The sequence below is a fragment of the Petromyzon marinus genome, unplaced genomic scaffold (genome assembly GCF_048934315.1).
Source record: "Petromyzon marinus isolate PM22_M1 ecotype Great Lakes invasive population unplaced genomic scaffold, UKy_Petmar_22M1.pri1.0 PM_G_Scaffold_197, whole genome shotgun sequence".
Classification (NCBI taxonomy): Eukaryota; Metazoa; Chordata; class Hyperoartia; order Petromyzontiformes; family Petromyzontidae; genus Petromyzon; species Petromyzon marinus.
Genome location: NW_027422758.1, coordinates 134,489 through 158,831, shown reverse-complemented (window position 1 = coordinate 158,831; position 24,343 = coordinate 134,489). Strand labels below are relative to the sequence as shown.

The 24,343-nt window shown below is 47.5% G+C and overlaps 1 protein-coding gene across 1 annotated transcript; it reads left to right on the top strand.

The window, feature by feature from the left end:
• Positions 1-14,453: 14,453 nt before the first annotated feature.
• Positions 14,454-19,362, top strand: LOC142912304 (uncharacterized). Its single transcript, XM_076060471.1, has 2 exons — positions 14,454-14,884; positions 17,276-19,362. The coding sequence occupies exon 2, from the start codon at positions 17,439-17,441 to the stop codon at positions 18,483-18,485; it is 1,047 nt and encodes a 348-aa protein (XP_075916586.1). The 5' UTR covers positions 14,454-14,884; positions 17,276-17,438; the 3' UTR covers positions 18,486-19,362.
• The last annotated feature ends 4,981 nt before the right edge of the window (positions 19,363-24,343 follow it).

The following is a 24,343-nucleotide window of genomic DNA, read 5'->3' as shown; positions in this document are numbered from 1 at the left end:
CCCGGGCGGTCCTGGGCGGTCCCGGGCGGTCCCGGGGGGTCCCGGGCGGTCCTGGGCGGTCCGGGGTGGTCCCGGGCGGTCCCGGGCGGTCCCAGGCGGTCCCGGGCGGTCGGGGGCGGTATTGAACGTGGGTACATGGAATAATGACATTTACTCCAAGATGGAAACCCCCTTAGTGGTGGCCTACCAGGAAGAGGGTCCCCTTAAGTACCTAGTGCCTGACATAAACATGTGCCAAATAATGAAAGAAGTTCACTGGCTCTGCCCAGGGGAGCCATTCCTAATCAATACAGCAGAAATAATGTGCGGTCTGTCAAACCTAAGCTCTAGGGAAACGTGCAAGTTCAAGTTAAGTAAACCCAAAGAAAAAACCGAAACAGTAGCCATGATAGCCGATGCTCAGTGGTTAGTAAGCACCCCTCTAGATACGGCAACCGTTTCCACGGACCAACACTCCGTAACCATGAAAGTGCCGATTCCAAGCCACGTCGCACTGGTCACAGTACCAAGAGGAACATTCGTACACATAGGGGACAAGGTATTATATAATTTAGACAAAAGCCTACATCAAGCAGAAGTAGAAGTAGTAAACACACTCCGAAGCCACAAGTTTGAAATAAGCAGCACTCTGTCTAACCTGTTGAACAGCAAGGAATTTCATACAGTGAAATTAGCCATCAGCGAGTCAGAGATCAACGTACCAGACCTAACTTGGGCAACCGAAGAAGCCGGATATCAGAGGAATAAACAGATGGGACTGGGAATCACAGGGGCAACAGGAATGATCGTATTAACCATGGCTATCCTAACCCTAGCATACCATATGGCCAAAATGAATGCCGAACTTAAGAGACTAATCGCGGGTACAAGCCACATACCATTCGAGCCCAGGAACAAAGGTAGAGTCAAGGCCTGACAACCCCCCCCCCAAAAAAAAAAAAAATTCAATCAACAACTTCCCCTATAACATGTAGTCAGTAGAATACTTCCTTATCTTATGACAAAAAAAAATCCCTTATTAATTCAAATATAATCATGCTAAGTTGTGACACGTACGCGCGCGTTGTAAGGAAAAATCACAAACTTGATGGTTCATGGTGGAAAAAGGCATTTTTCTTTAATATTAAAAATAACCGGTGGCAGACCACCGATCATTTTTAAAAGGGCGGAATGTTGTATACGGCCCTTTTTCCACAATTAATATCCGTAAGAATATTTACGGATGCATACACCTAGATTTCTTTTTCCTTTCTTTCGTGACAAACAATATATATATTTTTAATAATGAATCAAACCCATAAGCCAGAAACACGAAAAACCAGATGTCGGTCATAAACAGACCATTAAGAAATAAAGAAATAATAAAACTCTCGAGGCGAGGATGTAACAGCTAACGGCGAAAATCTCCAGATGAACAAGAGTTTGATGGGCCCCTTAGGAAAGGTCCCCCCGAGGTCAGAATACCAAGAGAGCAGACACCAGATGCCAACAGGGTAAATCGTATACATATTCTTTTCCTTATTTTCCAGTAAAACAACAACAAAAAAATTAAAAGGCAACAACAAGAATAAGATAAAAGTAGCGAGCCTAACGCTCACTCCAATTAAGAACAGGCCACCAGACACATCAGTGAATTATTATCCAATGATTAATTCGCTATCAAATGATTTTCACCTTTAATACTTTTACTGTTAAAACAAAGCTGGGAGCAAGAATACCGAGTCACATCAAAGGTTATCGAGAAGGAATGAGACAACGAGCAAACTTGCGAAAGAGTTTAAACAATATTCCAAGCAACCCCGACCACATTTGTCTCTCTCACAGCGCGGAGAAGCAGGAATTACACCTTATCACAAGGGGCCATCTGGAAAAGCCAGCCGGGTTTGATGAGGAGACACACCCACCCCACACACGGCAACCAGGCAAAGAAAGTTTTAAAGAAAATTGCAAAATAATATTAATAATAACAACGTGTTAACCTTACATGACATTCCATTATAGAACCTTACAGAACCAAGGGATATGGATTCCAACAATTAAGAAATGGACCTCTTAAACTCAGGATGATAATTATTTTTCTTTTTAATAATTCCATCATAACAATTCGAACCTCGGTAAAACCGAGAGGTGTCGGGAGGACGTAGTTACAAACACGAGTCTTGGCGAACATGGGACCAAATGGTATTTGAGAAATATAAGTCAAAAGTATAAAGAGGTGCTCCCGGCCACCTTTGTCTTTCCCTGCAGCACGTGATAAAATGCATACGCTCGGAAGAGCATCTTCACTTGGAAATAAATCAAATACTATGAATCACAAGCAGGATCATAACTGTGTATGATAAGATACCAACTGTGATGTGAAATGTTAAACTTAAAAAAAAATCTTAACCATTTCTTTGTGCGTCGGAACGCGTACGGAAAAGGGGGGGGGGGAACCCGCCCCTCTCTCTGGGTGGAGGGATTAGACAACCAGATGCCACCAAGATGAATCGAGGTGTCTGTTGTCTTGATGTTTATGGCTTGAGGAAAGACCCGAACAGGGCCATGTCATAAATGACACACACACAAACATACACACTGACACACGAACCCCCCCCCACCACCGACACACGAACCCCCCCCACCGACATACGATCAGATCAAAGATAGCTCCACCTCGTGAGGGGGAGCCGAGAAGGGGAGAGATTTTTGGCATAAAAAGGAGCCGTTTCAGCATTGAAATCAACTCATCAGCCCTCGGGGGCAGCTCAACAGAAGAAGACTCATCTCAACTCAGCTCAACAGAAGAAGACTCATCTCAACTCAACTCAGCAGAAGAAAAACTTGACCTGTCGCTCGCGAGCGCAGCGTCAGATACTACAGCAGCGTCAGATACTACAGCAGCGGAAAGAGCGCGCGCCGGCGTAGCTCATCCAGCAGTGGAGGAAACTGCTGTCAGCGAACCAGCACGGGCGCTTTCGCGCATCTTCAAGGAGAAAGCGCGGCCAGCAACGCCAAGCAAGAGCGTGCAGCAGCTCAGCCAGCAGTGGAGAGAAACTGCTATCAGCGAACCAGCACGGGCGCGTTCGCGCATCTTCAAGGAGAGGGAGCGCGCGCCACCAGCGTGCCATCAGCACCAGCATCAGCACCAGAGCGTGCCAACAGCGCGCCACCAGCGTGCCACCAGAACCAGCACCAGCGCCACCACGAGCGAATCGTGAGCCTGCAATCTACAACCGCCGACGACGGAGCACCAGCGTGCCGCTGCGGGCGTGCTTCTAACGCCGTCTACCAGACGGTCATCTCAGCTACAACAACGCATCTACTCGTTCACCAACGTCCGTCGAGTCCGAACCAACTACTGAAAGAAGAATCAACTGATACGTATGATACACTGCCCCCCACTACACACAAACCAGACGTCTGCTTGACGCAAAGAATCGATTCCGAACATTGGCCTACTCTTTCACCACTCACACCATTCAACACACACACACACGGGTCATTAACAAAGCCTAAAAACCTCAAGCCATTGAACCATCCGTGATTGTGGAAACATCGCAACGACCGAGTGAATAATCTATCGTTTTTAAGAGTGTTCATAATTTTCTCTGTAATGTTGTGCTGGGGCTGTACTTCTAACCGCATAAATTACCAACTGACCCATTAACAAGGATTCGTTCTTGGCACCTCACCACGGAGCGCCGCTCGCGGGGTTGAAGAGCGGGTTCAACCGGTTCCCTGCCAGGGGTCTGGCCACAATCAATTAAAAGATTGGCCCGAGATAAGGATCTCAAAAGGAAACATCGCCACCCATTGAGTCGCGTTGAGAAGTTGATTAGGAATACTTGAGTCGTTCGTTAATATTTGTCTTTCTGCATAATCTTGCCGGTATCCACGAATGAAATAACGAATTCAAACGCATATTTGTGCCTCCAAGAATAATACTGGTTGGAGTGCCCTGTCAACGAGTAGCGTTGCATAATAATCAGTCATCCTATTGTTAACAACGTGACAATAATTGCATTAAGGGCCGCGCATGATCAATGACCGAATGCTGTTTTGTCTGACAATTCAAGTAACGAAGCATTGTGGCCAACGAGTGGTGTTGATAAGGCAATTCGAAGTATTTCAGTCGAACGCTTTAAATGCATAATCATTATGAATCAATGAACGAACATCAACGTGGTACTGTGCTGACGATTTCAAGCATAATAGCTTCGCATATCAGGATGTATTAAGGATTGGATACGAATCAAAGACCAAGTGCCGTGTTGTGTAACAATTCAAGCATACGAGTTTGCATATTATAAAGTTAAGGTTTGATAGAATAGTTCGCATGTTTTTAATCTCTCTCTCAACAACCGATCAATTGCGTTACGCGTCGGGAATTAACCACAGGTGCCGCTATCGAGGTGAAACAACGCAATCGTGATGGTATCATGTTCACGCTGTGTTGAAATTCCAAAATCCCGAGATTGAGTTTTCATATTATCCAAAAATTAAAGTTAGCTAGAAATAAAATTGATTAAAGCAGAAGGTTTGTGTGTGATTCTTCCTGAAATTCTGCATAATATTGTTCTGCGTATGAGATCTGAATCCTGGGGACCTATCATAAGCACACTATCACCACATGATCCATAACACACATAATCCGTAATGTTCAATCGAGAGTAATCGTATTCTTATCGATAATACGGAATTAAAGAGCAGAGTCGAATCGACTCTCTCTCATTCACGCTCACAACGCATGCGTCACTGCATACGATTAATTGCGTTATTCCAATTCATAACACAATCCTCGTCACTGAGGCTCGACCTGATAATCCATAACGACCTGCATTATCCTAACCACGCCCACTCGCATAAATTAATACGATTATCTCTTGAATCCGCATAATTTATGCACATAATTACACTAATTAACATAATTTCGGATAAATTATGCTAATTTCAAATTTCATTTAATTTTCATTATTTTCATCAATTTTCATAACACCTACATATACAACAGTATACATATGGTAGAACATATATGATATTAGACGAGGACCAATTCAGTGCTAACATCGGTAACACGGACCCAGATCGTCATCAGCGACCAACATCGTCAACAGGGATGCTCGCCGCGTCAATAGAGACCCACATCAAAAGGGACGCTCACCTCTTTAATCCGGACCCATATCTTCAATCAGGACCCACATCGTCAACAGTGACCCACAACATGAATATGGACACTCACCTCGTCAGTAGGGACCCACATCGTCAACAGTGACCCACAACATGAATATGCACACTCACCTCGTCAGTAGGGACCCAGATCGTCAACAGTGACCCACAACATGAATATGGACACTCACCTCGTCAGAAGGGACCCACATCGTCAACAGTGACCCACAACATGAGTATGTTCACGTTTTTGTTTGTTGCGGTTGCACCCGAGTCAAGGGCCGCACGGCTCACAGGACTCTACACCTGACACGTGAAACAAATTAAACTGAAGACGACGTCTCGCCAGCATGCGTCTATCCTCCACTCGTGGCTTCTGTCACGCGGCTTCCACGATTTCGCCTGAGAGTCTCCCGCCGCGTGCCCCCATAGGTCTTCTCCATCGGTCGCTCGACTCGCGTAGACCATTCATCCGCGTGGTCCACGTGGTCAAAGAAGAAGTTGGTACCGGCCAAGGCAGCACAACGCCAGTAACACAGACTTATGTTAATGGTCGATAAGAGTGAAGTACAGTACGTCATAACCCACTCATTTCAAATGCTTGCCACATAATTCGTTGCTATTGGTCACATAAAGAACTTGGAATTGCTAATGCTGTGCCACCTCAGGTTCTAAGGCAAAGTGAAATGTCTGCTCTGGGCCGGTCAAGGGCACCATTTCTGGGATGAAACTATCACATTCACGACACGTGATAAAGCATATAAGCAGTATGCACTGCTGTAACCTTAGCAGGTACCCACCACAGTCAGTATGCACTGCTGTAGTGAAATCAGGTACCACCACAGCATGCACTGATGTAATTATAGCAGGTACCACTAGTCAGTATGCCTGCTGTTATCATAGCAGGTACCACCACAGTATGCACTGCTGTAACCTTAGCAGGTACCCACCACAGTCAGTATGCACTGCTGTAGTGAAATCAGGTACCACCACAGTATGCACTGATGTAATTATAGCAGGTACCACTAGTCAGTATGCCTGCTGTTATCATAGCAGGTACCACCACAGTATGCACTGCTGTAACCTTAGCAGGTACCACCACAGTCAGTATGCCTGCTGTAATCATAGCAGGTACCACCACAGTCAGTATGCACTGATGTAATTATAGCAGGTACCACTAGTCAGTATGCCTGCTATCATAGCAGGTACCACCACAGTCACTATACCTGCTGTAATCATATCAGGTACCACCACAGTCAGTATACCTGCTGTAATCATAGCATGTACCACTACGGTTAGTATGTACTGCTGTAATCATAGCATAAAAAAATATAACGATACTATCATAGAATGTTAACTAAACGAGCATAAATTTTTAACTAATTTAGGATAAACATTAAACTTAATGAGTATTAATAAATATACTGTATTAGCATACATATTAAAATTAATTAGCATACCAAAATTAGCATAGGACAACCGTTGACCAATCGCTGCGCACCATCGCCGGAGACGCGCCCAGGTTTGCCTCTCGACCAATCGGATCGCTGGCCCTCCCCCCTCCCCACTTTGGCACACGGCGACCAATAAGATCGCGGGAGGACGCTACCGTTTTTAATGCCCTACACGCTGAACGCCGCGCGCCCATGTGCGTGTGAATGTTTAGTTTTTGTTTTAATTATTTTAATCATTAAAGTTCGCGAGTGTCAAGGTAAGCTACGTTGACTTTTTTAAAGCATTTTCTCAAGAGAACCGTTGTTGCTGCGGCTGCGGTTGTTGTGAAAGGCCCGGTACACCCTGAGGCCTTGCCTAGACTAAGACTAGGACAGCCTTGATGTCACGTGGGTCCACACTCTTTGCGTCTTTCGGTAAAGTCACGGAGGTAGAAAATAAAATGTATTTATTATTTAATTTAATTACATTTTATTTTATACCTACGTTAAATTTAATTTAAAATTTTAATGAAGTAAATTAAAATTCATTTTATACCTATGTATTTTTTTATGAATGAATATTTTTTATAATTTAAATTAAATTTATTTTGTTATATCTACGTTTAATTTAATTTTGTAATAAATTAAAATTTTTAATTTATTTTATTTCATACCTACGTAAAATTTAATTGAAAATTTGTATTAATTACATTTATTTCAATGAATTTTATTTTATACCTACGTTAAATCAATTTTTTATAAATTAAATTTATTTTAATTACATTTATTTTATACCTACGTAATTTTTTTTTATAAATTATTCTTTTTACATTTATTTTATCTTATACCTACGTTAAATTAAATGTTTTAATAAATTAAATTTATTTTATTTAAATTACATTTATTTCATTTAATACCTACGTTTAATTTATTTTTTAAAATAAATTACATTATTTTATTTAAATTAATTTTATACCTACGTTAAATTACATTTTTTATAAATTATCTTATTTTATTTAAATACATTTTTTAAAATAAATTACATTTATTTTATTTAAATTACATTTATTTTATACCTACGTTAAGTTAAATGTTTTAATAACTAAAATTTATTTTCTTTTAATTAAATTTATTTTATTTCATACCTACACATGTACAGTCATTTTAACTGCTCTGACTGCTACAAGCTAAGTGCGGCCTGGAAGCGTATTAAGTAATACATTTTACAATTCCTTATAGAGGAACCCCATACTAATGAACTGACTACGTATCTATATAATTATAAGACCGCACGCAGATACCGCAAAAGCGGACCCCGTTGTCAATGATATAATTCGATGTACGTACAGCAGTTGCAGCAGTTGCTGTACGTACATCATTAAAATTACACCGATTGCAATACGTCACCAAAGACACAATTTTAATTTGACCCCCGGGTCTGATCGCGTTAACTGTGCAGGTGGCGGGTCGAGAGGTTACTTGCACGTGTGTGCAGCTTGTTGAATATTGACGTGCGATGACTTGTGGAGAGGAAGAATGATGCTGATGATGGCGATGCAAGTCTTGAAGTCTGACGTTGTTCTCCGAGTCGTGTAGCCTACCGCGTGCCACTTTGGGGATTGCGTAATGTCATTTTAGTTTCCTCTGTGGAACTTTTTATTTTGTTGATTCTAACGATTGAATTAACGTAGGGCGGGCTTGGGAGCGGCGTTGACGATGTGTTTTGGCGTTACACCAACCAGCACCTTTGCATTCAGAAGTTGGAGGTGCTTTGATTGTTACAGCGAGAGGTGGAATCATCACCGCCATCGTCATGGGTTTAAGTGGGCACGGAGCCCGTCAAGGGAATGGGTAGGTAGAGGAATGGGGTTGGAGAGTATACACAACTTGCATTTCTAGTCATTTCAACAATTTATGGGCATGCGCATTATTAACAGTATCCTGATTGATGAGCTAAACAAAATCGCAATTTAATCGTGAATCTATTGTCATAAATGAGTCCGAAATATCAATAGTCATGCTCAAAACCGCATTCCTATTGTTATAAAAAATCATTGTACCCCCATTCATGATGACAATTCCAATATGGTCATTATGATGCTCAGAATTAGTTATATTCTCAGAATCATGAACATTTATTAAAACAGCAGTGTGCTCAAAATGCTCATTTAACAATTTCAACATGTACACAATCAATTCCAAGATTCTAATCAAAGTAAGTCCTATGTATCGTCGTGTTTTCATGCGTATCCATTATTGCGTGCCCCCCCCAAAAAATATACAAAAGTCTATTTTTATAATGTTTGCACGGTGTACAGTCTGGAAATTACCCACATGGCAAATTTAAAGCTTGGTGCGTGTCGGGAAGTACGCTAAACATTTTGAACAGACGCACACATTCACAACTTTGCCTTTGATATATATGGAGATTGGTAATAAATTGTTAATTTAACTACTTTCAAGCTGACTGATTGGAAATAGGAATAGCACTGGCTCACCACGGGGCTTGTCGCATGGTATCTGGGCACTTTATTTGAAACGTAAACCCCACAGTGTGTGAGTTAAATTCCTCGCAAGTTGCGTCCACAGAGACAGACAGACAGACAATGACGTTTCTAGGTAAGAGTAAGAAATTAATCTACGTGTCGAGGCGAGACGAGAGAGCCAAGAGGTCACCTCGTTAGATGGGGCGGCGCGTCAACCTTAGTCACGTGACTGAAGGAGTGTGGGCGTGCCGTGCGTGTGTGTCGTGTACTGTGTGTGTGTGTGTACCGTGTGTGTTTGTACTGTGCGTGTGTGTGTACTGTGCGTGTGTACTGTGTGTGTGTACCGTGCATGTACCGTGCGTGTGTGTGTACTGTGCGTGTGTACTGTGCGTGTGTACTGTGCGTGTGTGTGTGTGTACTGTGCGTGTGCGTGTGTACCGTGTGTGTGTACTGTGCGTGTGTATACTGTGCGTGTGTACTGTGCATGTGTGTGTACCGTGCGTGTGTGTGTGTACTGTGCGTGTGCGTGTGTACTGTGCATGTGTGTGTACCATGCGTGTGTGTGTGTACCATGCGTGTGTGTGTGTACTGTGTGTGTGTGTGTACACTGTGTGTGTGTGTACCGTGTGTAACGTGTGTGGCGGTAGTCTAGCGGTTAGTGCGCTGCTCTACAAACATGACGACCCGAGTTTGATTCTCGCTCACAGCCAACACCCAGTGACGATTCTTTAGGATATGTTTTTCAAACGAACGGTTGTTTGGGTTGCGTTGTGTTCTTTAAAGTTACTTGCAATTCAAATGCAGGTGTGTTGCTGGTGGTTGTGATGCCAGACGATAACATTGTGAGGAGCAATGCCTGAATCCTTACCCTTGGGGTTCCTCATGAGGGTGCAGAGTCCTCCACTCGGGGCAGGAGACTGCCAAACAACAAGGAGTGGCTCTTATTCTGAATAAAAGAATGAAGGCGGCGTGGGAAGGTGGCGGCGAGGTGTGGGAAGCTGTAAGCCCCAGGCTACTTTGGGCTCGCCTCCCCATCAACAGGAGGCAGAGAATGGTGGTGGTGGTGGCTGCTTACGCCCCCACCGAAGATGAACATCAGTGGAGGGATGCAGGCAAGCCCGTGGATTCAGATTCCTTCTATAACCTCCTGTGACAGGTGTTAGCTAAAAGTGGCCCCTCGGGATAGAGTCATCCTGTTGGGTGACTTCAATGCCCGAGTTGGTCATGATGCTGGCACCTGGTCTGGAGCGATTGGAAGGCATGGGCCAGATCAACTCAATAACAATGGTAGGAGGCTGTTAGACTTCTGTGCAGCCTGTGGGCTTGTCATTGCCAACACGCTGTTCTGGCATCTGTGCATCCAGACAACATCATGGATTCACGCCGGGTCCAAGCAAGAACATCCGCTGGACTATATAGCAGTGGACCAGCGAATGCAGGCCCATGTCCTTGACACCAGAACCTACAGTGCTGCTGACCTCACTGACCATTAGCTTTTCATATGTAAGATCTGTGGGCTGGGTAAATCTGTGAGCAGGAGCGAGAGACAATTAAGCTCCCAAGCATTCACTACGTTATACACAACATATTTGCACTCATAAGTCACTTGCCTAATTGCCTCAGCAACTTGGTGTTTCGTATCGAATCTCATCTCAAACAATCGAAGGGCGCCCCTAAGTGGCAGCTGCCCCTGTGTGGCACAAGGTGGCCCTCCACCGGCCTGCACGTGGCATGAGTCTGTCGGTAGGGGGCGATCATTGACACGTCATCTACGTTGTGGAGTTTCCGGATAATGTTTTGGAATTACCACAATTTTGACCGTGACACCAACATGCAATGATCTGTGCGTTGTGAGTGACACAATACTCTGTTTTACATCCGCCGTGAAGCAGAACAGCGCATAATGTGGTGAATGTTACTGGGGTTGCCAGGTGTGCCTGTCGGATTTGAACTTTGAATCTCTGCAACAAATAAAGAATGCGCTACCATATTCCTGGTTCTTTCGGCAAAGTCACGTAGATAGAAAACAAAAAATAAACAAAATAAAAGATAAAAAAATGAAAAAATACAAATAACAAATAAAAATAATACATTAAAAAAAATAATTGATTATAAGATGCCATGGGTCGACTGACTCAGATGACTGGCCGATGCATCGCCTTTGCCCCCCACTACACACACACAGTGTGTGTACATGTACACACACTGTGTACATGTACACACACTGTGTGTGCACGTGTACGCACACAGAGTGTGTACACACACACACTGTGTGTTTGTATACAGTGTGTGTGTACACTGTGTGTGTACACACACAGTGTACACACACACTGCATACGCAATAATGTCCACGTTGTTGCTGAGTTCACACACCCAAGGGAGGGGGCAATGGAAAATGAAGCTAAATCAACTTAGACTCCATCCCCGCTCTGTGACGTCACCACTCAGCATGACCTCATCGGCATAAAGTGCCAGCGGGAGGTGTATCTCGCTAGTGACGTCATGTCACCAAGGTATTCACACTCCCCCAACCCCGTCCACAGTGCTCTTGATCGTGACGTCACCTCCGCTTGGGTCACTGCCGATATCAATCCAGTGGCAATCCTTATTTGGGCAAAGGTACGCCCAGTGACTGGCGGTTCATTAACATAATGTATCCGTTGAAGCCGTCGAGTGTTTATTGCGACAGGTTCAGCAGCCACACCCCATTCCTCGACGTATGGCCCGGGCTCATTAACATAATTTATTCAGTTACAGAGCCGCTCTTTGTGGGAGGGGCGTGTCTCTTATCCCGGCAGTGACGTCATGTTACCTGCTTACCCGTGTGACGTCGCGAGGTAACAGGAGGCTGCCGATCCGCGCTTGCACTGAAATCCGAGGTGAGAAATTCTCATCGTTGTGGTGGTTGTTGTTGTTTACCAAGGTAGAGCCTCTCTCTCGTAGGGATGTCAGTTGAGTAGCAGCGAGCATGGGAATCGATGTCCAGGTTGGAACTTTACAACGCGGGGCCTAGCCACGCGGGGCCTTGCCTCCTGCCCTCACCTGATTGCGTTCGCTTTAATTATCTCGCTTAAGTTTAATTTGTCTTCACCCGGCTCGCCACTTTGTAACTTTGTTTTATTGTAAATATTCACGCAGTTTTTATTTTCGTTTTTTTGTTAGCAGGCCAAGCCCGCTTGAGCTGCTATACCGCTCTTGTTATCAGAAGCGACCTGCCCACAACAACACAAGGTGAGGCTTTGTCAACGTGTGTGAATGTTTTGACTTAAAACTTTGGTGACTGCAGGAATTATTATTCTTGGTTTTTTCGGTAAAGTCATGTAGATAGAAAATTAATAAAAATAACAATGAAAATAAATAAAAAATAAATTGTAACTAAAGCAAAACAACTCACGTCGTTTTGATCGCAACACAAGTGGCCTTTATTTAATGTAATTGTATTATCTGTTATTGTTATTTTTTATCTACGTAACTTTACCGAAAGAAACAAGAATACGTGTGTCAATGTCTATCGGTCAAAGACGCTATACGGAGAGACGCGCAAACTCCAAATATACAGCAGGCGTCACGGTTGGGATCGAACCCATGACTTCCTGTATACCAGGTGAGGTAGTTAACATCTCACCACGGAGAGAGACACGCAAACTCCAGTTAGCCACGGCTATGTTCGTTGATCCTCAATTAATTACTTGGTGGAGTGAGAAAGCATTCATGCCGAGCAGATGAAGGTGGCCAGGCATGATTCTAGACACGTCACCGCCTGTTTACTCAGTGACAGTGTACAGTTTGTGTTTGCAGTAACGTCTATTAACTCTGTTGAACACGGAGGTTATATCATGACAATTGTTTACTTTTGTTTTCCTCTGGAACTCTTTATATGAATGTAAACAGGAAGTTAACACAGCACACACATGCAGCTGAAGTCGGAACTGTTCATCCCAGCATTTAAGGACATCTGAGCCTGGATTCACACCTCTAAGTTGCGATTGAACGTTAATTTATGAATTTCTGCACTACAGAAATAGTATTGTTTTCAACACCCTCTGATATGTCAGCTGAATTTAGCTCTCATAAATATTCATTTTGTAGCCAGACAGCTGAAATTGTGTGCTCGGAGTTTTGGGTGAACATTCATTTTGAAGATACGAGGGCTTCCAGGCATGTTTATAACCATTTGCCCTCTCATTGTGTGCCATAACAGCCCTGTGATGAATTTGGGAAACGTTTTTACTACATCCTGAATATATGAATAAGTATAGACGTGTAAGTCACATGTGACTATATGCATTCCTCTGTGCCTCGATACTGACGTGTAAATGGTGTGGATATTATTTTTTTCTGTCTGCAGCTGACGCTTCCTCTGACGCTTCCTCCGCAGAATTGGTCTGATGGAGCAAATGCACTCAGCGCAGCTCGGTAGGACAAGTCAACAATGCGACCAGCATGCATACAGCACGGATCGGACTGGAAATTTGACACGGCACCAGAGAACTCGCACAGGAGAGAAACCCTTCAAGTGCACTGTGTGTGACAAGGCATTTTCAGATTCATCGACTCTTAAAAAACACCAGAGAACACACACGGGAGAGAAACCCTTCAAGTGCAGTATGTGTGTGAAGACATTTTCAGATTCATTTGCTCTTAAAACACACCAGAGAACACACACGGGAGAGAAACCCTTCATGTGCAGTGTGTGTGGGAAGGCATTTCCAGATTTATCTATTCTTAAAACACACCAGAGAACACACATGGGAGAGAAACCCTTCAAGTGCAGTGTGTGTGGGAAGGCATTTTCACGGTCATCTGCTCTTAAAACACACCAGAGAACACACACGGGAGAGAAATCCTTCTTGTGCAGTGTGTGTGGGAAGACATTTTCTGATTCATCTGCTCTTAAAAAACACCAGAGAACACACACGGGAGAGAAACCCTTCAGGTGCAGTGTGTGTGGGAAGACATTTTCAGATTCATCTACTCTTAAAAAACACCACAGAACACACATGGGAGAGAAACCCTTCAAGTGCAGTGTATGTGGGAAGGCATTTTCAGATTCATTTGCTCTTAAAACACACCAGAGAACACACACGGGAGAGAAACCCTTCAAGTGCAGTGTGTGTGGGAAGGCATTTTCACAGTCATCTGGTCTTAAATCACACCAGAGAACACACACGGGAGAGAAACCCTTCATGTGCAGTGTGTGTGGGAAGGCATTTTCACAGTCATCTGCTCTTAAAACACACCAGAGTACACACGGGAGAGAAACCCTTCAAGTGCAGTGTGTGCGGGAAGGTATTTGCACATTCATCAAATCTTCAAGTACACCAGAGAACACAGAAGCATCAGAAGATCCACAAGGAGTGGAGTCTGAAATCAGCTTGTGAAAGTCAAAGTGCCGCAATGTGCCCACCCCTCATGAAACACGAACCGGAAGAAAATCCCAGCTTGGACACTTTTAAAGGTATCGAGGTGAAATGTGAAGAGGTGATGGTGAAATCTGAAGAAGTGATGGTGAAGAGCAAAGAAGTGAAGGTAAAATGTGAAGATGAAGATTCAACTCCAAAATGGGACCTTCACATCGATGGAGGCAACGTAAAGCAGGAGGAGAATTCTGACTGTGAGGCAGAGCGAGGCAACTCCCAGCAGTTTGTGGAAGTGGAGGTGTGGGTGGACTTCCTCCGAGACAATACAAAGTCAAGTGGAGACCCGGTAGATGTGTAAGCTTGACATGATGTCGCTCCAATACATGCACCTTTGTCACAGGCCTTTAATGACAAGAACGTGAAGTTGGACACTCAGCTCCTAGGTTCAACCTGCAGAGTAAGAGCGGCCAGTCTTTGTGGACCTGTCTGTTGGGTAGATCTTTAACCAGGAGCGAGAGACAATAAGCCCCCAAGCATTCACTATGTTATTATTGCATTTACACGGTGCTTGCTTTATCGCCTCGGCAACTCGGAGTTTTGTGTCGTACCTCGTCTGAAACACTCGAAGAGCATCCCCAAGTAGCAGCTGCCCCTGTGTGGCACAAGGTGGTGGCCCTGCACCGTCCTGCATGTGGACAAGAGCCTGTCAGTAGGGGGCGATGATTGATGCGTCATCTCAGTTGTGTAGTTTGTAGGTAATCTTGATTCGAAGCTTTCGTGACCGCAGGATTCCACACTCTTGAGTTCTTTCGGTAAAGTCACCTCGTGGGTAGAAACATAACAGGTCACGGCGTTGAGATCACAACACAAGCAATCGTCATCAGGTGGGACAACCACAGCAAGAGAAACTGCTGAAGTAGTAGGCGCCTACTCCAGCAGATTCCTCTTATTGCAGCTGTGCTTGTCCCACCTGATGACGATTGCTTGTGTTGCCATCGAAACTCCGTGATCTATTATTTGTAGCGTAATGTTTAGAATTTGCTCAATGATTTAGAATGAATAGTTCATAATAAAGGTTTTTGGGTTAGATCGCGTTATTTATAAATGTGTCGTAACCCTCCACCACCCGACACGGCCAATCAGCAAAAAAAGTCACGTTGACAAAAGACAAATAATTCACTACTTTAGCCCACCGGTGTGTTGAAGAGTGAATCCACAACATTTACAGTTTGAGTAGTACTGTGACGTTTCGCTGGTAAATACATCCAGCATCATCGGGCAATTCGCCAGAATGGTAAAGCCCTCGCTTGCTCCCGGTTTTATATAGAGCAGCAGGGTGACGTCATCACTTAACTCATATCAGGTGCAGTGATTAGAGGCGGAGGGGGGTATTGTAATTATATAATCGATTAGTAATCAGTCATTGGTAATGATTAGTAATAAGTGGTAGATTAGTAATTAGTTGTAATGTGTGTTAGTGATTATATGCTATGTTAGTAATCCGTTAATTAGTTTGTGTTTCCCCTATAAGGAATTGTAATGTGCATTCATGTTCTTAGCTTCCTCGGCAAAGTGACGCTGAAGGGAAACAACAAAACAACAAACATAGATATTCTATTATTTTATTGCTTCCCCCCCAACGTGACTCCACCGAAAGAGCCAAGAACATGAATCACTGCAGTCACGAAAGCTTTAAATCAAAATGTAATGTGTATTATTTAATAATACGCTTCCAGGCCGCACTAAGCCTGTAGCTGTCAGAGTGATTAAAGTTATTCTTATTCCTCTCAATTTCAATGGATTCTCTAATTAGTCTTTGCCAGTAATAATTAGTTTTACACAACACTGCAACATTGTCAAAATCAATTAAGTGTCCTTGTTTACAAGCATGTTCTGCCACTGCCGACAGTTGTGTTTGAGATAATTTATATCTCTCTGATGTTTTTTTAGTCTTACACTGATGTTACGTCCCGTCTGTCCAATATAGCATCTGCCACATAAACAATTAATCCGATATACACCTTCTGTTGATAATTTAGGTAATGCGTCTTTAGTGCAAGATACTAGTTTTTGAATTTTGTGTACTGTACCAAATCTTACTGTAATGTTTTGCTTTTGCAAAACACGGGCTAATCTGTCAGTTACTCCTGAGATATATGGAATTTTTATTGTTTTAACAATCTGATCGCTTTCAGCAGTATTGCTTTGCGACCGTGATTTGGCATTCAGTGCTCTGTTAATTTGAGCATTATTGTAGCCATTCTGTCGTAGTGCGTCTTTAACGTGTTTGATCTCTCTCACTAGACTCTCACCATCTGACACTGTTTTAGCCCGATGTATGAGCATCTTGATAAGAGAGGATTTCTGAGCTGGATGATGATGCGAATCTGCATTCAGATAGGCATCAGTGTGCGTTTGCTTTCTGTAAACGCTGTGTGTTATTTTACCGTTTAGGCCATGTCCAAGCAAAATATCTAGGAATGGGAGTGTGTTATTCACCTCCATTTCCATGGTGAACTGGATGGCCGGGGTTTGTGCATTGAGATGATTTAGAAAATCATTAAGCGTATCTTTACCATGTGGCCAGACAACCAAAGTGTCATCCACATATCTAAACCAAAAAGATGGTTTTAACGTGAATTATTTGTCTTTTGTCAACGTGACACTTTTTTTTGCTGATTGGCCGTGTCGGGTGGTGAAGGGTTACGACACATTTATAAATAACGCGATCTAACCCAAAAACCTTTATTATGAGTTTATATAGGTAGCTCTGCTTAAACGCGTCTCTCTCTCTCCATCCATCTCTGTCTCCACTCTCTCCCTCTCCCTCTCTTCCTATCCCCTGTAGGTTCGGGCCCGAGCGAGTTCCTGCCGGGGATTTGGCTCTTCAGGAGTTGATTCCCCCTGTGGCTTTGTCGGCACGAGGCGACCGCGCGAAGCGTCAAGGGCTCCACCGGGCCCCAAGCTGCCGCCCCAGCACCACCGTAGCAGCCAAACCACCGGTGCTCGGCATGGCCTGTATGAAGGTCTTGCTGGACCGCATGTTGCGCACGGGGTACAGCGTCGTCCAGGAGAACGGACAGAGGAAGTTCGGACCGCCGCCCGACTGGCAGGGGCCCCCTCCCGCCCGTGGCTGCGAGGTGTTTCTGGGGAGGATCCCGCGCGACCTCTACGAGGACGAGCTGGTGCCCGTGCTGGAGACGGTGGGGAAGCTCTACCAGCTCCGCCTCGTGACGGGGCACGGCGGAGAGACCCGCGGCTACGCGTTCGCTACCTACGCGACGCTCGCCCAAGCCACGGATGCCGTCAAGAAACTCGACAAATTAGCGATCCGTCCCGGACGCCGCATTGCAGTCTGCATCAGCGTGGACAATCGCCGCCTCTTCATTGGGGGGCTGCCAAAGAACAAGAAGCGAGCGGAGGTGATGATGGCGATGAGCGGTGCCACGGAGGGCGTGGTGGACGTCAAGATGAGCGTCTGTCGCCGAATCAACTTCCAGCTATGGGGCCGGACCATCAAGGTGGACTGGGCCATCCCGGAGTGGGACACGGTGGCTGCGGCTGCGACAACGGAACACGAGGAGGAGAAGGAGGCGGCGGTGCCAGACCTGCCGGAGCCGGAGTGCACGGGCACCGGCAAAGCCGCACACAGCCTGTTTGAGGGCTGGGGGGCACGGACGCGGCTGTGGTGGGTACCTCTCCACCTGCGGCCCATGCCCATTGCTCTCGAGGCGCTGCCGGAGGCGGCCATGCTGTCGTGGGAGGTGCGGCTGTGGATGCTGTGCCGGACCGCCGGTATCAGCTACCCAATCTTCGAGCTGCACGCTTACTCGGAGCCCGGGATACCCGTAGGCCTCCTCTATAAGGTCTCGGTTCCCGGGATGGGAGAAGGCGCCGGCATCTTCCCTGCATTTCTGAGCTCCAGCGAGGAGGGAGCACGGGAGGTGGCGTGTCAGCTCGCCTACAACATCCTCAGCGATGCGAATCCTCTGAGAATGTGCCCAGCCTCTGCCGCGACACCGCCTCCCAGCCGCCTTTTCCAGGACCTCTCGGCGTAACCCGGCTCCTTCCCCATGACCCGGCAGGTGGTCGCCATGTACTGTACCTGCCCAAAAGCGACATGTACCCGTAGCGCATGTGTCCATTGCAGCGGCGTTCGTCAGACCACTGACGATGTTCTACCCACGAGCCCTCACTTAGCGTTCACTCTGAACCTCACGTCCATTGCGGCGTTCAAACAGCAAATTGTCCGGCCACTCACTCTCCACGTTCACGTTACCGCACGCTCTCCACTCAGCCATCCGCCCCCTTTCCTTTTTCCCTCGTGGGGGGGGGGGGACCACCCCTGACTTCACGTCGCGCCTCTCTCATTTGACTCATCGCTCCGCACGTGTCCTCGTTCGCTCCTTCTCACCAGACCACGCGCCGCTACCTCGCTCGCTACGCACGTCTCACGAAATGACTTTCCACGTTAACGTCTCGTCACTGTGCCGGCTCTTCTTGGCCGCGATTCCGGCTGGCGGCGTGACGGCGACGGAGAGAGATGTCGGCGAACGGCGACACGCCAGGACCCGGGACCCCACGCATGAGCCCCGAGCTCCGGGTCTGCTCCCCCATATATACCCCTAGGCGTGACCTTCCAGCAGGTTACACGAGAGGGCGCGGCCGAAGGCGTGGCTAGGCCCCGCCTCCGGCCACGCCCTCTCGTGGAACCTTCCAGCAGGTTACACAAGAGGGCGTGGCCAGAGGCATGGCTAGGCCCCGCCTCCAGCCATGCCCTCTCGTGGAACCTTGGAGCAGGTGACCGGAGTAACTCGGCTAGCCCCACCTGTTGCCTTTGCCCCAGATGCGCCTCCTTCCCTGATTGGTTCTTACCTCTGTGGCTGTACCCGTGAAGCCCTTGCCAGGCCAGCGGGTGTCACCCTGTCATGTCAGCAGGTGTCACCCTGTGATGTCAGCAGGTGTCACCCTGTGATGTCAGCAGGTGTCACCCTGTCATGTCAGCAGGTGTCACCCTGTCATGTCAGCGGGTGTCACCCTGTGATGTCACCAGGTGTCACCCTGTCATGTCAGCAGGTGTCACCCTGTCATGTCAGCAGGTGTCACCCTGTCATGTCAGCAGGTGTCACCCTGTGATGTCACCAGGTGTCACCCTGTGATGTCAGCAGGTGTCACCCTGTCATGTCAGCAGGTGTCACCCTGTCATGTCAACAGGTGTCACCCTGTGATGTCAGCAGGTGTCACCCTGTGATGTCAGCAGGTGTCACCCTGTCAGCAGGTGGCACCCTGTGATGTCAGCAGGTGTCACCCTGTGATGTCAGCAGGTGTCACCCTGTCATTACACTTTAATGTAAATCGACAACAGAATCCTTGAAGAAAAAAAAAACTCATTCAGGTTTTTTGACATGTCGACGCCATTTCGTTTTTGAAAATGCACGGGAGAAAAATATATTTTGTTCACATCGCATTCTGATGTCAGAACATTTGATTGTTTATCAAATTGAAAAACCCTTGAACAACTTTGCTGCACACGGAGATGTTCGTGCACCGCCTCGTTTCCACGGCCTCTATCCCGGTGCCATTTGTATTTCAGTTCTGTTCCTTCGCCTGAAGAAGGCTACTTGTGTTGTGGCCGAAAACGTCGTGATTTTTGTTGTTTTATTTTTTACCTACGTGGTGACTTTACCGAATAGAACCAAAGAGTACACATACAGCTGTTAAGAGTTTGATGTTTTATTGATTTTCAGTTTAGGTGTTTTTTCCGGTAATGTTTCTGTTATTGTTTCAGTGGAAATAAAGTCCTGAAAAGTCTCTCTCCACTCTCTCTCTCTCCACTCTCTCTCCACTCTCTCTCCACTCTCTCTCCACTCTCTCTCCACTCTCTCTCTCCACTCTCTCTCTCCACTCTCTCTCTCCACTCTCTCTCCACTCTCTCTCTCCACTCTCTCTCTCCACTCTCTCTCTCTCTCCACTCTCTCTCTCTCCACTCTCTCTCTCCACTCTCTCTCTCCCCACTCTCTTTCTCCACTCTCTCTCCACTCTCTCTCTCCACTCTCTCTCTCCACTGTCTCTCTCCACTCTCTCTCTCCACTCTCTCTCTCCACTCTCTCTCTCTCTCCACTCTCTCTCTCTCCACTCTCTCTCTCTCCACTCTCTCTCTCCCCACTCTCTTTCTCCACTCTCTCTCCACTCTCTCTCTCCACTCTCTCTCTCCACTGTCTCTCTCCACTCTCTCTCTCCACTCTCTCTCTCTCCACTCTCTCCACTCTCTCTCTCCACTCTCTCGGCCGAGCCTCTGCCACTTGTGGTTCTGAGTGTCGCACGCTTCGGATCCTTCTTGCCCTCCTCTGCGGTTGTGTGTGTGACCGACGACGTGTGTGGAGAGCTGAAGGGTAGCGGTTAGCGCTACGCTGCACCACGATCCTGGCGACCCAAGTTCGATTCCCACTCACATCCAACACCGGTGACGATTCTCTGAACCGGTCCAGGGCCTCCCCTAGGTCGACTCCGCCTCAAATGAATACCTGGTGCGGCATGTAAACATCGCCACTAGGGAGACAAAGGCCGCCGGGCGTGGTGCTGGCTACCCACCCCCTCGTGTACCATGCCGGCCTTATAGGAGCTCGTTAACAGCACTTGCCCCTACAGTCTGTTAAGGCTACACGGGGGATCTTTGTCTGTGTGCGGCACGGTGAGTGTGTGCAGCGAGGTTCTCTGCTGGGCGTATCAGAAGGCAACAAAAATAAGGACAACTTGGCAGTCACACAGACACAGACACACACGTGCGCAGAGACAGACACACACATGCAGAGACACAGACATACACACGCAGAGACAGACACACACACAGAGACACATAGACACACACTCGCAGAGACAGACACACACGCAGAGACACATAGACATACACACGCAGAGACAGACACACATACGCAGAGACAGACACACGCAGACACACACGCAGAGACGCAGACACCCGCAGACACATAAACACACACGCAGACACATAGACACACACACGCAGACACATAGACACACACAGAGACACATAGACACACACGTAGAGACATAGACACACACGCAACCACATAGACACACACGCAGAGACAGACACACAGACACACACAGAGACACATAGACACACACGTAGAGACAGACACACATAGACACGCACGCAGAGACACAAAAACACGCAGAGGCACATAGACACACACGCACACACCGATACAGACACACACACAGATACATGCAGAGACACAGACACACACCGATACAGACACACACACACAGTCACACACAACAACAACTGCCATTCGCCACTAAGTGGCGGTGACGTCACCATGACCCTTGTGCCAGGCCATGTGCACCTTGAGGCCAAGTGAAGTGTCGAACGCCCGCGGGCAGGAGGTCACGGGGCAGACCCAGGTACCACGGGTCGACTGACTGAGATGACTGGCTGGTGCACCACCTGTGCCCCCTACTGTGCTAACTTGCTGTGCTTTAGCCACCCGGCGCTCCGCTCGAGACAGACACACACAGACACACAATCACGCAGAGACACATAGACACACACGCACACACCAATAGACACACAGACCCACGCAGAGACACAGACACATACCGATACAGACACACACCGAAACAGACACAGACAGACACATAGACACACGCAGAGACACAGACACACACAGACACACGCAGAGACAGACACACACCGATACAGACAGACACACACACAGAGACAGGCGTGTGTGTGTTGGGATGAGTAAAACAAAACCCATAAAAAGCGTTGTTGTTGTGAGGGAGTTTTTGGTGTTTTCACTTTGGGAGCTCATTGATGAGAGATGTAAACATCTCCAATAAATACATGTCAGTGGGTTCATAATGGCCGTGTCAGAGACACTGACACCCTGGGTTCAAGCCCTGGGTCTGGGTGTCTCTCTCTCTCTCAGTGGGTTCATAATGGCCGTGTCAGAGACACTGACACCCTGGGTTCAAGCCCTGGGTCTGGGTGTCTCTCTCTCAGTGGGTTCAAAATGGCCGTGTCAGAGACACTGACAACCTGGGTTCAAGCCCTGGGTCTGGGTGTCTCTCTCTCAGTGAGTTCATAATGGCCGTGTCAGAGACACTGAGACCCTGGGTTCAAGCCTTGGGTCTGGGTGTCTCTCTCTCTCAGTGGGTTCATAATGGCCGTATCAGAGACACTGAGACCCTGGCACCCTGGGTTCAAGCCCTGGGTCTGGGTGTCTCTCTCTCTCAGTGGATTCATAATGGCCGTGTCAGAGACACTGGGACCCTGGGTTCAAGCCCTGGGTGTCTCTCTCTCTCAGTGGGTTCATAATGGCCGTGTCAGAGACACTGAGACCCTGGGTTCAAGCCCTGGGTCTGGGTGTCTCTCTCTCTCAGTGGGTTCATAATGGCCGTGTCAGAGACACTGAGACCCTGGGTTCAAGCCCTGGGTCTGGGTGTCTCTCTCAGTGGGTTCATAATGGCCGTGTCAGAGACACTGACACCCTGGGTTCAAGCCCTGGGTCTGGGTGTCTCACAGTGGGTTAATAATGGACGTGTCAGAGACACTGACACCCTGGGTTCAAGCCCTGGGTCTGGGTGTCTCTCTCTCTCAGTGGGTTCATAATGGCCGTGTCAGAGACACTGACACCCTGGGTTCAAGCCCTAGGTCTGGGTGTCTCTCTCTCAGGGGGTTCACAGTGGCCGTGTCAGAGACACTGAGACCCTGGATTCAAGCCCTGGGTCTGGGTGTCTCTCTCTCAGGGGGTTCACAGTGGCCGTGTCAGAGACACTGAGACCCTGGGTTCAAGCCCTGGGTCTGGGTGTCTCTCTCAGTGGGTTCATAATGCCCGTGTCAGAGACACTGACACCCTAGGTTCAAGTCCTGGGTCTGGGTGTCTCTCTCTCAGTGGGTTCATAATGGCCGTGTCAGAGACATGTGGGGGCTACCGTCCCCCGCCATCACTGAATTGTCGGGGCCGGTGCCCACCGACTCCCCCGTTCCACTCACACCGCTACCCCCCGGCTGCTCTGTCAGGTCCAGACTAACGACCCCTAACCTCTCGCCCCCCTGTACCTCTGCCTGGGATGTCGACCGCGTTTGCGTAGTTTAATTAGCGGCTCGTACGCTTCGTGCTTGCGATGCGCTACACTGTGCAACGGCGGGGTGGGGCTGTAAGTGCGCTCGCCAGTAAATCTCCGTACCGCCCGTAAACAAACAGGCGCGGCGCGTGTTTCCCTCCCACCCGCGCTCCACGTGTGCCGACAATAACAACCACGCCCCTACCCTCCGCCCGTAAACAAACCAATCGCACGCGAGGGGGTTGGAGCTGGGGGACGGGCGGGCGGGGTTTCTGCCGTGCGTGCGCCGCTGATTGGGGACGCTCGCTTGGCTCTGAGTTAAAGGTCCCGCTCAAACAGTCGCGCGAATACACGCGCGCTCGGCGCTTTAATTAGCTACCTCGCGATCAGACATTTGTGCGGGTGCGTGACCGCGGCCCAGCCACCCAGGTACGCGATCGCTAAGCACTATTGTGAGCAATCGTGCGGGCACGTAAGCACCCCATGCTTCGTCTCGAGGTGCACAGCCGCGCATACACGTAGACACCCAGCGCACACTGCCCTCCACTTCACACTGCCAAAAGACCACGCAACACAGTTTTATCCCCCCACTAGCGAATTTTATTTACCTGTGATGGTATGGTCAGTGGACGCTAATCTATCCCTCGGAGGTCTTCGAGTCGATTTCCCCTACCGATCGCCCCGCTCTCTATCCTGGATTTAAAACGCCTAAACTTACTCCTCTCTCGCTCGTACTTACTTCTCCCCGATGTACTGACCGCTGTAAGGGAATGAGGCGGCGAGCCTGCTGATGCTGGAGTACGTCTCACGGACGTCTCGGATGGCT